The sequence below is a fragment of the Microcaecilia unicolor genome, chromosome 7, assembly GCF_901765095.1.
Source record: "Microcaecilia unicolor chromosome 7, aMicUni1.1, whole genome shotgun sequence".
Lineage (NCBI taxonomy): Eukaryota > Metazoa > Chordata > Amphibia > Gymnophiona > Siphonopidae > Microcaecilia > Microcaecilia unicolor.
Genome location: NC_044037.1, coordinates 230,749,293 through 230,763,445, shown reverse-complemented (window position 1 = coordinate 230,763,445; position 14,153 = coordinate 230,749,293). Strand labels below are relative to the sequence as shown.

The 14,153-nt window shown below is 42.0% G+C and overlaps 1 protein-coding gene across 1 annotated transcript in view; it reads left to right on the top strand.

Moving 5' to 3' along the window:
* PPIG (peptidylprolyl isomerase G) overlaps positions 1-14,153 on the top strand; it is a 168,009-nt gene that overhangs the window by 139,310 nt on the left and 14,546 nt on the right. Inside the window, exons 11-12 of the mRNA XM_030208759.1 lie at positions 3,556-3,640; positions 10,695-10,831. Coding sequence (XP_030064619.1) covers positions 3,556-3,640; positions 10,695-10,831 — 222 coding nt within the window. The remainder of the gene's footprint in view (positions 1-3,555; positions 3,641-10,694; positions 10,832-14,153) is intronic.

Below are 14,153 nucleotides of genomic sequence, written 5' to 3'. Positions count from 1 at the left end.
TCAGTCAGAGGTCTCCCATAGTTTCAAGTGTCACCTTCCTTGGACATTGCAAGCCAGTATCAGCATGAAATGGTAGCCCTAATTCTACAACCTTCTTTGGAGGGGAGGGAGGGGGGAACCTTCAGTTCGCCGATTGGATAGTGGTAACAGACACAAGCTTGCTTGTTTGGGGGCCCATTCTCAGAACCAGATTATACTGGGGACATGGTCTTGGTTGAGAGGTCCTGGTCCATGAACCACCTGGAATGCAGAGCGTTTGCGTAGCACTTTAGAAGTTTTCACTGATAATGCAGGGTAAGGCAGTCAGGATTTTCTGCAACAACACGACAACAGTAGCTTACATTAACAGGGATGCACTAAAATTGTGGCAGTATCTCAGGAGGTGATGTTATTCCTCACATGAAGTATCTGTGGACCCTCTCAGCATCTCACATTTCCAGATTATAGAACATACCGGCAGATTTCCTCAGCAGACACTTGTTAGATCCAGGAAAATGGAAAAACTCTCCTGCAGCTTTTATACTGATGACAAAGAGGTGTGACACACTGATTCTCGATCTCATGGTAGCAAATGCCAATGCCAAAGTTCCACAGTTTTTCACCTGAAGGAAAGAGCCTGATTTTGAAGGTTTTGATGCTTTTCTTCAACCCTGACCTCCTAGGAATCTTTTGTTCATGTGTCCACCACTTCCAGTGCTGGGTCATGTTCTTCAGAAAACCTCAACTTATTCCAGCTGGATGATTCTAGAAGCTGCAGACAGTAGCTTCAGATTGACCAAGGAGGCCATGGTTCACTAGTTCATCTTGAGATCGATCAGCTGTTGCACCTTCCTCAGGAGGCCTACTTCTTCAAGGTCTGCTAATAATGGAACATCTAGCTTCCTTCTGTTTTAACTGCTTGGTTCTTGAGCAATTGAGGCTAAGGCGTAAAGGTTAGTCAGAAAAAGTGATTTCCACTCTGCTTCAGGCTAGGAAGCATTCCACTTCTACAATGTATGTGTGAGTTGGCAAGTTTTTGAATCTTGGTGTGCCAGTGGAGCAATCTCTTCCTTTAAAGCATGAGTAGAGCACTTCTTGGCCTGACTTCAAGACAGGTTTCAGAGTGTTCTGACATTAGGCTCATTGAAGTTTCAAGTAGCAATATTCTGTTTCCATGGACGTTCAGAAAAGTCTTTTTTAGCAACTCATCCCAATTTAGTTCATTTTCTCAGAGATTGTCACATGTATTTGTCCTGCTCTTCGTCTTCCTTGTCCTGAGTGAAATTTTAATCTTATACTCAGATCTCTGGGTCATTTTCCATTTGAGCCTTAGAGAAGAGTGACCCAGAAGGCCCTCACTTTCAAGACAGCGTTCCTTCAGTATTTCACTTTGAGGCACAGAGATTCAGAGTTACAGACTTTATTTTGTGGAGATCACTTTCTCTGTTTTATGGAAGAAGGGGTTTTTATTTTAACAGTTAATTCATTTCTCCCTAAATAATATTTCCATCTTCCCACAGGGAAGGAATGTGAAGAGTTTAAATCACTACATTTATGGGGTATTTGTTGGATACTTCTTAAATACTTGGAAATAGCTAATGAATTCAGGAAGTCAGATTGTACTTTTTGGAGGCCCAAAAAAGGAGATGCTGCCTCTAAAGCTACAATTGCTTGTTAGATTAAAGAGATTATATCGTCAGCCTATATTCTTAAAGGAAAACAGTCTTCCATTGCATTAAGGACTCATTCTACTAGAAGAGTTTCAACTTTTTGGACAGAGTTGGGTGCAGTGACCGGTTGAGATTTGTACCTTTGCTAAACATTGCAGGTTAGATGTAGGAGTGCCAGTGGAGGTTGTGTTTAGTGCTGAATTCCTTCAGGCAGAGATTTCTGTTTCCCACCCAAGGACTATAACAAATACAGAAGAAACCTGTCTTCGCAAAAAACAGTAACCAAAAAACAGCGAAGATGACACAGATGAGCAAAATAAAAACGAAAAAGGAAAAATAAAAACAGTGAAATAGGAAAAAGGAAAATGACAAAATATGTATTAAAAAAGGAAAACTCAAAAAATGGAAATATAACTGAAGTAAAAAAAGGACGACACAAGCAAAATGAATAAAAAAAATAATGAATAGATTTATTGAGTTGATATGACTCGACACAGCTGTGTTTCGGCCCAACTGGCCTGCGTCAGGAGTCTGTTACACCATGTGTGTATTTTCTAGCAGTGTAAATTCTTGTAGAGTATTCGATAGGACACACCTTAATGCAATAACACTATGCCTTTAAAAAGGCTATGTGCATGGTTTAGGAACAATCGTTATGAAGAATTCTGGTACGAGAATTATATATATATCTCTCTCGACGAGAGAAATTCCAAAGCTGCTTTGCGTTTGCTAGCAGTTATATTTCCATTTTTGAGTTTTCCTTTTTTAATACATATTTTGTCATTTTCCTTTTTCCTATTTCACTGTTTTTATTTTTCCTTTTTCGTCTTTATTTTGCTCATCTGTGTCATCTTCGCTGTTTTTTGGTTCCCACCCAAGGACCACAGGTCATGGACTGATCTGGTAAGAATGATACAGAAGGAAAAGTAGTCTTACTTGATAATTTTCTTTCCTTTAGTCCTGTCAGACCAGTCCAGAGTCCCACCCAAGTGCTGTACTGTTGATTCTTGCTGTTTATAGAAGAGTGCAGTTTCTTCACTCATTACAAGGTATCGTTTCACATAGTTTTTACATGTGTGTTATTTTTCAATTTAAATGGTTAAAACATCATACTCCTTGTCTCTATTGCTTACTCATTTGCGATGTTGAAGACCTCAAGGTCAGGGCTCACAAATATTTGTTCTTTGTCTCCATCTACTGGTTGATGGGCACAAACCCACAGGTCCTGGACTGGTCTGGTAGGTCTAAAGCAGGTAGGTCTAGCCAGTCAGGTTTTCAGGATACCTACAGTGAATATGCATGAGATAGATTTACATGCCCTACCTCCATAGTATGCAGATTTATCTCATGTATATTCATTGTAGGTATCCTGAGAACCTGACTTGCTAGTTGTGTTCTGAGGACTGGGTTTAAAAGAAAGAAAATTATCTGGTAAGACCTAATTTATCATTCAGTAACAGTTCATAAAAAAGTAAATTCTGTTAAGAACAGTTTAATTTCCCTTGTATCACTTCTAACAACAGTAAAATATTTGGGCTCTTCTTTGGGTCAGCACACGGACAAGGTCTGTCAGGTGTGTCACAACAGAAGAAAGATTAAGAACGACTGTTTTAAAGTAACTTTTAAACCTCACATTGACATTTCACAGCAGTTTCCTAAACCCACAGCTACTGACTTGAGGAACAGCCTGATTATTGAGGACTTATAGCTGCTTCTATCAGCATGCATCACAGTGCCATCTTGACCTATCATGTTGTCATTGATAAGCAGCTGGAGGGGCTTTTTCATTGTCCATTCTTATCTCAGATCATGGAGGGCCTTTTTCATTGTACTGATGAAAGCTAAGTTGAGTTGTAACAGCTTTTTGTAGTAGTTACTTGGTTTTAACTTTGCCCTCTATTTTCAGCATTTTGGCCAACACACAATCTATGTATCCGAGGAGGCTTCTAGTAACCAGATCAGGAAGGAAAATAAAAGGAAGGGGCCCAAGGGTAAGTTTCAGACAGTCTTTATAGTAAAACGTTCCTTCAATGTGCAGTGTGTTACAGAACGTAAACTGGCCTGTGCATTTTAGAATTTATAAATTATATTCCTTTTCATCCTTGCCAGACCGTTCCAGTGGGTTATGTCCCTCTATCAGCAGATGTAGGCAGAGAAACTGAAGATGCCAGCGACATCACCAGTATAAGGGGTTGTGAAGCCTGGATCTTGCCAGTATTGCTCTGCCTCCAGCAAATGGTCCAGGTTGGACTGGTACAACAGGATTCTTCTTACAGGCTTGACTCTCCAGGGAACAGTCCCTGGTCTGCTGCCCAGTGGTTGAGTCCTTAGCCAGTGTTGCCTCCCAGGGATTGGTCCACAGATCTTTTTCTTGTTAGAGCCTGGAAGGGTCCTTCCCTCCATATCGCCGATCCTTAGCCTACAGGCTCTCACTTGGCATGGCTAGCTGCCCGCCCGCCCGCCCCTTTCCCTGCAGAGCCCAACAGAAGAGGAAAATAAAGGAGAAGAAGATTGGAAATGTCAGGGAGCAGTAAATCTCTTCTGCCAATAAAGTTTTTAAAAAAAAAGAAAGGAAAAATGCATAAAGGAAAACCAAAGGCAAGGCAGAACAGCACTGGGGGGGATTCCCCAGGCCCAGTGAGTCAGAAGGGATCCCAGGGAATAGGGGACCTTATGGTTTCTGCAGATCGCCTGCTGTGGCCAGGATGCAGGCAGTATGGGACATACAAGGGCCATTGGGTGAATAATTCTGCCAGCAGCTACTGCCCTGTTGGGAGGGAGCAGTACCTTCAGCAACAGATGGCTCTGGGAGTGCACCAAAGCTGGGTTCTCCTCGGGACACTGTTACCCAACACCATTTCCATGTCAGTGGGCCCAGCTGCAGCTAGGCCGTATTTTGTGGAAACAGCAACCATTTTAGGGTCAGACCACCTAAACCCACGTGGCTTGAGGGAGGGGACAGCCACCAGGTACTTCTGGGACAGGGGAGCCCATTCTGCTGTATCTGGGACTTAAATTTTGACAAACCTTTACTGATTGCATCCACTTCAGACTCTGCATTTTCTGAGGTACAGGGCCCAGTCCTTAGGGAATCCAGTGTCAAGTTCAATATTGCAGTAGAGGCTAAAGGCTCCAGGCCCTCGCAAGAGCCAGTCCAGCTTGGGTCAAGTGACCCAGAATTCCTCGTGGGAGCTCTGAAAATGGATGGGCATTAGTGCCACCTACAACCCCCCTTAAGGAGGCCTGGGTCATAGAAGATGTGCCAATGAAGAATCCCTGCTGGGGAAGGCCTCCCTAGAGTCGGGGGAGCCAAAAGATTACAACTCAGGAGTAGGTACCATCACTTATGGACCAGGTGATCTCAGCTCTTCTCATCACAGCAGCAGCATAGGAGGAGACATGGGAAGGTCTGCGGAAGCTAGCAAAAGCCTTCCCTATTCACAGAGCCCTCTTGCAAATGGTCCTAGCAGAATAGGAGGTGCTGGATATAGTCCTTCAGGGCATGAAGTTGATGGACAGGCTATATCCTCTCCCTGTTAAAGATTTGGACAAGCTCCTTTGTGTCCCTACGTTGGATGACTTGGTAATGTGGCAATGACGAAGAAGACCACACTACCCATTATGGGGGCTGAGCTTTGAAGGATTGCCATGACAGGAATGAGGACACAACTTTAGGGAAGAAGGAAGGATCGGATCTAATCACCAGTCTCAAGGGCATCACCTGCCAGTCTACAGCTCCATGCCTCAAAAATGTGGCAGACCCTGATATGTGCCAAAAAGGTAGAAGTCTTCCTGGAACATGAGCGTAGGTATGATCTGGCTAGAAAAACCTTCCTTTCGAAACCTTGCCTTTCAAAAGCCATTCTGTAAAATGGAATGGTGATGTATCTTGCATCCACATCAGACTCTGCACCACAGGCCATCCATCCTTGGAAATACTCTTCTTTTTAGCTTTATGAGATCCCCATACCACATTCTCCTTGGCCAGTCCAGCCCCACTAGTGTGATGAGTCCCCAGTGACCCTCTGTCTTCTAGATGTCTCTGCCCAGCAGAGACCATGGTAGAGAAACACGTTGAATACTCCTGTAGTAGAATGAGCCCTTAATGCAATGTAAGACTATTTTCCTTTAAGAGTATAGGCTGACGATATCATCTCTTTAATCTAACAAGCAATTGTAGCTTTAGAAGCAGCATCTCCTTTTTTGGGCCTCCAAAAAGTACAATCTGACTTCCTGAATTCATTAGCTATTTCCAAGTATTTAAGAAGTATCCAACAAATACCCCATAAATGTAGTGATTTAAACTCTTCACATTCCTTCCCTGTGGGAAGATGGAAATATTATTTAGGGAGAAATGAATTAACTGTTAAAATCTAAAACCCTTCTTCCATAAAACAGAGAAAGTGATCTCCACAAAATAAAGTCTGTAACTCTGAATCTCTGTGCCTCAAAGTGATATACTGAAGGAACGCTGTCTTGAAAGTGAGGTCCTTCTGGGTCACCCTTCTCTAAGGCTCAAATGGAAAATGACCCAGAGATTTGAGTTCCATTCTTTTCTATTTGAGTTATTTTCGAAACTGGGTGAGGAGAACTCATCTTGGATACCGATTACTATGGGTGTACCACAAGGGTCGGCTCTTTCACCTGTTTTATTTAATATCTACTTGATTCCAGCTTGTGTTCTCTCTGATATGGGTGTGCAATACCGACTTTATGCTGATGATATTCAGGTTTTTTTTTTCCCAGTGAAGTATTCTGTCTCTGACACTGTCTTTTCTGAAGATGTGCTTGCAGAAGTTAGGATCCTGGTTTAGCACCAATAGGTTGAAGTTAAATGTAGGGAAAACACAGATATTGTTATTGTTGAATCATTCACAGCCTGAGCACTGGCCCAGTGCGTTCAGTTTTGCAGATACTGAGATTGTTTTTGCCACCTAATGTAAGTATCTTGGAATTTATTAGACTCTAAGCTAACTTGCAAATTTCAAATAAGGAATGTTATCCGGAAAGATGCCTTCAGGTTAAAATTATTAAGACGTTTGAAGAGTTTGTCATCTGAGGTAAATTTCCGGACAGTTTTGCAAGCTTTGGTTTTAACTCACTGTCCTTGGGCCTCTCTAAATCGATGATTCATTCTCTTCAAATTATGCAAAATTCTGCTGTTAGGCTTCTGACAGGATTGTCTAAATTTGATCACATTACATCAGCTTTGAAGGTTTTGCACTGGCTTCCTGTACTTTGATGGATTAAGTTTAAGATGTTGACCTTGATATTTAAGGTCTTGAGCAATGATGCACCCCTGGCATTAGCTTCATCTTTTAAGATTATATCAGCCATCTTGTAATTTATGTTCTGTGGATAAACTTTTATTTGATATTCCTTCTAATTAAGTGTGTTAGACTTGAAGCTAACTGTTCAATGTGTGTTAGACTTGAAGCTAACTGTTCAGCAATGCTTCAGGTTGCGGGTGCATCTTTTTGGAGTTCTTTGCCTTTGAGCATACATATTATAACTTCGATCCTTCAGTTTAGGAAACAGTTAAAATCATATCTTTTTGCCCAGGTTTTTTCAGTTTAGCTTGAGTATTAGGCTTATAGCCACAAGTTTTTAATCATGATAAGGGGAGTTCATTTGGTGATTTATTTTGTTTGTTTTTTGGTAGTTTCTTTGTATTCTGCTATTCTTTTTGTGTCTCATATTGTGTATGTTTCTGATATACACCACCTAGGACTAATGGATAGTGTAGTTTAGAAATGTTTCAATAAATCCCATTCTTCTGGACTGGTCTGATATGGACTAAAAGGAAGGAAAAATTACCCTCTATGGTGTTCTGTTTTTATTCTGGTTTATTCACAGATATCATCTTTTCAGTTGTCCATGTCATCACTTTGTGGTCACACATTTCCTATTTCAGTGCATTCACTGTAATGGAGCATTATCCTCCCTGTATGATATGACTGTTGAGTGACCTCATTGGATTTTCTATGTTCTTCAATGTACTTCATTTGAGCTCCACACCTTGGCTAGTCAAAATACTGAAAATTCCAGGCTGCACAAATTAAGGGGTGAATTACTTGGAACTGCTTTTTCTCTGTCTCCATCTGCTGACAGATGGATATAACCCATTTGTCTGGACTGGTGTGGTAGGACTAGAGGATTTTCCTGCTTTATATCCTTTCCATTAGTCTCATAAATGTAGCAACCGTCATTGGCTGGGGACCTGCAGTAATGGGCCCTAAGTCCAACTATTAGGTGTCACCATTATCTGGTTATTGACTCTTTCCCACATCCCCACTGCCTGTACAGCATCTGAATCCCTAGCTGACCCACATAGTAAAAGACCTTATCCAGGAAATGAAACAAAATCTCTTATTCTAAGCCATCAGTCTGATCCTTCTTCTGACCTTCTCAGCTGTTTAAAGTCCTTTATTTGAAATATGCATCTTACTAGATAATGTTCTTTTACTGGGCTAACATAGGAAGAATCCAGAGATTGTAGTACATGAGCTTAGAAGGGTCCTATGTGATCTTGAAAGTTCATACTACTACTACTACTACTTAACATTTCTAAAGCGCTACTAGGGTTACGTAGCGCTGTACAATTTAACATAGAGGGACGGTCCCTGCTCAAGGAGCTTACAATCTAAGAGACAAGTGAACGGAGAGTCCGATAGGGGCGCTCAAATTGGGGCAGTCTGGATTTAGTGAACGGTAAGAGTTAGGTGCCGAATGCAGCATTGAAGAGGTGGGTTTTAAGCAAAGACTTGAAGATGGGCAGGGAGGGGGCTTGGCGTAAGGGCTCAGGAAGGTTGTTCCAAGCATAGGGTGAGGCGAGGCAGAATGAGCGGAGCCTGGAGTTGGCGGTGTTGGAGAAGGGTACAGAGAGGAGGGATTTGTCCTGTGAACGGAGGTTACGGTTGGGAACATAGGGGGAGATGAGGGAGGAGAGGTAGTGAGGGGCAGCAGACTGAATGCATTTGTAGGTAAGAAGGAGAAGCTTGAATTGAATGCGGCATCTGATTGGAAGCCAGTGAAGTGACCTGAGGAGAGAGGTGATATGAGTAAATCGGTTTTGGCGGAATATGAGACGTGCCGCAGAGTTCTGAACAGATTGAAGGGGGGATAGATGGCTAAGTGGGAGGCCAGTGAGGAGTAAGTTGCAGTAGTCAAGGTGAGAGGTAATGAGAGCATGGACGAGAGTTCGTGTGGTGTGTTCAGAGAGGAAAGGGTGAATTTTGCTGATGTTAAAGAGGAAGAAGCGGCAGGTCTTGGCAGTCTGCTGGATATGCGCAGAGAAGGAGAGGGAGGAGTCAAAGATGACTCCGAGGTTGCGGGCAGATGAGACGGGGAGGATGAGGGTGTTATCAACTGAGATAGAAAGTGGAGGAAGAGGAGACGTGGGTTTTGGTGGAAAGACGATGAGCTCGGTCTTGGACATGTTCAGTTTCAGTTGGCAGTTGGACATCCAGGCAGCAATGTCGGATAGGCAGGCTGATACCTTTGCCTGGGTCTCTGCGGTGATGTCTGGTGTGGACAGATATAGCTGGGTATCATCAACATAGAGATGATACTGGAAACCATGAGATGAGATCAGGGCGCCCAGGGAAGAGGTGTAGATTGAGAAGAGAAGGGGTCCAAGGACCGATCCCTGGGGAACACCAACAGATAGGGGTGGAGGAAGATCCATGAGAGTGAACTCTGAAGGTGCGGTGGGAGAGATAGGAGGAGAACCAGGAGAGGACAGAGCCCTGGAACCCAAATGAGGACAGTGTGGCAAGAAGTAAGTCATGATTCAGTGTCAAAAGCGGCGGATAGATCAAGGAGGATGAGGATGGAGTGGTGGCCTCTGGATTTGGCAAGGAACAGGTCATTACAGACTTTAGAGAGTGCTGTTTCTGTTGAGTGAAGAGGGCGGAAACCGGATTGAAGTGGATCGATGATGGTATGAGAGGAGAGAAAATCAAGGCAGCGACTGTGAACGGCACGCTCAAGTATTTTGGAGAGGAAGGGTAGGAGGGAGATGGGGCGGTAATTGGAGGGACAGGTAGGGTCAAGTGATGGTTTTTTGAGGAGAGGTGTGACTACGGCGTGCTTGAAGGTGTCAGGGACAGTTGCAGTGGAGAGAGAGAGGTTGAGGATATGACAGATGGAGGGGGTGACAATATGAGAGATGATGTTAAAGCTATTTTGAGAATTTTCTATTGGTCCAGTGAAAAATTTCACAACCTATGAAAGATGTTCAGTTTCTCAGAACTGATAAGGCTAGTAAAATCTTTCCTCTTAAAAATAGCAGAAGGGTGTTCACCATGTTTTAAAAGCCACAGGACTGACCCAGAGATAACTCTGATCTAAAATATGCAGTTTGCAGGCATATACTTTTCAAACTTTTGAGGAAAGTGTTTTTTGTTTTTTTAATTAAAAACTGTTTCCACATTGGCCTCTTCAAAAAGCATTTACATGTACCTTCATGTGTTGTGTTTTTCAGTTCAGAGCCTTTGGAGGCTTGTGTCTTTGTACATTGTTTCAGTGTTCCCAAAAGGGCGAAAAAGGACTGCTGCAATTTCATGGCAGCGTATGCTGCTTTATTTACTTCATTTCTGTTGAGCTGGAATACATGTGAAGGGCAATTCTATAACTTGGTGCCAGAAGTACCAAAATTAGCAGTTATGCACGTAAACCCACTGGGCGCTATTCTGTAAAGTCACACTTAAGAGCTATAGGACGTAACTGCGTGGGGGATCTATATATGGGTAAAACATGGCCAGGATATAGGTGTGTGTATAGAACAGAATAAGTTACACGCTTTGTGTAGTGTTCTTAGGCATAAATGGTCACGCCTAAATTTAGGTGTGCCACTTCAGGTTTACACTAGTATATAACAGCATCAGTTGAAGAATTACCCAATTAGTATTTGTATTAACAGTATACTTGTCTAGATGCATTATTTGATAGTGTATGTATATCTCTCTAAAAATAAAGTAAATCTGGCCATTGGCAGGTACTAAATAGTATTGATTTTGCTGTTTTCCTGTGCCTTTCTTTCAGCGCTATCGGACCCCTTCGAGGTCCAGATCAAGGGATCGCTTCAGGCGAAGTGAGACTCCTCCACATTGGAGGCAAGAGATGCAAAGAGCTCAAAGGATGAGAGTTTCCAGTGGGGAGCGCTGGATAAAAGGCGATAAGTAAGAACATGTGCAGACTAAGATTTTATTCTCGTGCTGTTATGTAGTGTTTGCGCAGATTAGGGTGATTGAGAGAGAGGGGGAAGGGAGTGAAAGGTGAGATGCCAGGCCACAGGGGGGCACACCCCTAAATGTGTATGATGAGGAATTTGGGCAGCCAGATGTGTGTGACTTGATATCTCTGCCAATGCTGAGTGACTTGGGTTTGATTCGGAGCCCATTATTTATTTATTAGGATTTTTTTACTGCCTTTTTGAAGGAATTCATTCAAGGCGGTGTAAAACAAGAATAAGTCAAACATAAGCAATAGACAATTACAGTAGTAAAAATATTCAAATATAATACAAAGTATGGCGTAGTATGCCACATTACAATGTCAACACAGTATGCAATAAAACATTTTAATAGACAGCATAGTGTGTAAGCAAAGATGGAATACATAGATAGATAAGATAGAGTTACAGGAGTAAGAAAATAAGGTACAAATTTAAGTAAAGTTACAAATGAGGTCAGAAAGATGCTTGAATATTATTGTGGAGTTTCAGAAGGAATCCTGGTGTATGTCCCGAGGATATAAAATAGGGGGGAAAATTTCCTGATAGTTGAAAATTAAGGCTTCTGGTGCAAGATACCAGCCTGCCCCCCCATGAACAGACAGAAACTATCATATCAAATTACAAAAATGAAATACATTTCAAGGAAGATGGTTCAAAGGTCCTAAATGCCTAGCATAGTCTACTAACAGACATAGAGCCCACAAGGTAGATGTGAGTAGCAAGCAGAACAAATGAGAGAATGGATTTGAGTGTTTGTTCATTCATATGGAGCTTGTTAGCAAAGGACATGCAACTACAAGCTGGAGTGCAGAGAGTGACAGTGGTTTTCAAAAAGGCTTTGTGGAGCAGGCCTGGTTAGAAGTACGTCAGCACTATGGTTGCTTCAGGCTTCCAAGAAGTCTGGGATAATCTACACAGCAGCCATAATGTGAATGGAAAGCCTTCTCATCAGTGAGCATAGTGTGTCTAAATGTTTTGATGGCTGTTTAAATTATTACAAAGCCTAATGGTAAAGATCTGAGGAGACCTGAGTAATGGATTACATATAGTACTTGTAAGAATTAAAGTGGAAGAAGGCAAGGTCTGGAGTAGCTAATCAGCAGAAGTAGTGGAGGCTTATACTATAACAATGATTTTTTATTTTATTTAAATACTTAAAGTGCAATCCTATAAAAGTATGTGTAGTTTCCCACATCTTGCACACATACAGGCACAAAGTAGCAGCACTTACTCATATAAGTGCACTTCATGCTATTCTATAAGGTAAATCTATTTAAAAAGACCTAATTTTATAGATGTGGGGAATATTCCATATATATCACAATAAACTCCCAAACATCCACTTTTTAAAAAATTTTTATATATACATTTTTCAAAAGACCCGCATTAAAGAAACGTTTTTTATAAATATATATTTTGTATATATGGGGATCATCAGAATCTTCATTAGCAATCCCTTCCGGGCACAGCGTCCCATATTTTAGGGCATAGTAACATAGTAGATGACGGCAGAAAAAGACCTGCATGGTCCATCTAGTCTGCCCAAGGGCGCCATGTAACTCTTCATAGATCTACCCACTTCATATTTTTTCTTTTATTATTGCTTTCTGATCTTTATCTTCTTATTTTTAATTCTTCATCTTACAACTTATAAAAATCATAAAATGTCATTACTTATAAGTAGCAAATCACTTAGCTTTTCAGCAGCAATTTTTGCAAACGAGCCAAACCTCTGCCACATGGCCAGGTTTCGAATCTCTTCGTCAGGGTAGAGGTTTGCGTTTCAACATATGCTCTGCCATTTTTGCTATGATTGCAGAGCATATGTTGAAACGCAAACCTCTATCCTGACGAAGAGATTCGAAACCTGACCAGTTGTTGTCATAGATTTTTTGCCAGAAGGTTTCCTTATCAATTTGTCCTCTGGGGTTGATTATGGGGTCAGGTGGTTTGGGTTGGTCTTTTTTCCGCCATTGTATGGATAGGGTTGCTTTGTGATGGTCTGACCAGGGGGAAGCTGCCCAGTGGATATCTGATAAGAGAAAGTTTTACTCTGTGGAATATTTGTGTGAGATGATATCGAGTGAATGTCCTTTAATATGGGTTGGTACTGTTGGAGGAAGGTTGAAATCACATAGTTGGAGGAAGTCTTTACAGTCCCGGGTGTGAGCAGAATTGGAGTCTTCTAAATGGAGGTTTAGATCCCCCTATTATTAGTATGTTGGAGTTGTTAACACATGCATTTGATATAAAGTCCATGAATGTGGTTTGGTTATGGTTCCAGTTGTTGGGAGGTCTATAGAACAGTAATATATATCCCCTAATAGGATTAAGATTAAATTTTAACTGCCAGACCCTTGACAATTCTTCTAACGTTTGGAGATCCCTTCTCATTGTTTCTACTCCCTCCAGGTTATCCACTCTATTGGCTATTTTTGTGTCATCCGCAAAAAGGCAAATCTTTCCTTCCAACCCTTTAGCAATATCTCCCACAAATATATTAAACAGAATAGGCCCCAGCACCGACCCAAGGAACTCCACTGCTCACCTTCCTTTCCTCCGAGCGGATTCCATTTACCACCACCCTCTGCCACCTGTCGGTCAACTTGTTTCCTATCCAGTTCACCACTTTCGGTCCTAAGTTCAACCCTTCCAGCTTATTCACAAGTCTTCTGTGGGGGACCTTATCAAAGGCTTTGCTGAAATCCAAGTAGATTACATCTAGCACACGTCCTTCATCCATTTCTTTGGTCACCCAGTCAAGGAAGTCAATAAGATTCGTTTGGCAGGATTTTCCTTTGGTAAAGCCATGTTGCCTCGGGTCCTCTAACCTGTTGGCCTCTAGAAAGTTAACTATCCTTTCTTTCAGCAGCGACTCCATTATTTTTCCTACCACTGACGTGAGACTTACTGGTCTATAGTTTCTCACGTCTTCCGTCTCCACTTTTGTGAAGAGGGACCACTTCCAATCATCTCCAATCCCACGGAACCTTTCCCGTCTCTAAAGATCTATTAAATAAATCTTTATGAGGTCCCACCAGGACCTCTCTGAGTTCCTTCAGTATCCTGGGATGTATCCCATCTGGCCCCATAGCTTTGCCCATCTTCAGATTCTCAAGCTCTTTCTTCCGTAAATGACGCAGTATCCACTCCATTCTCAGATGTTCCCTCGGCAGCCGACCACAGTCCTTCTCCAGAATTTTCCTCTGTGAACACCGAAGAGAAGTAATTGTTTAGCACGTTCGCTTTATCCTCCTCACTCTCCA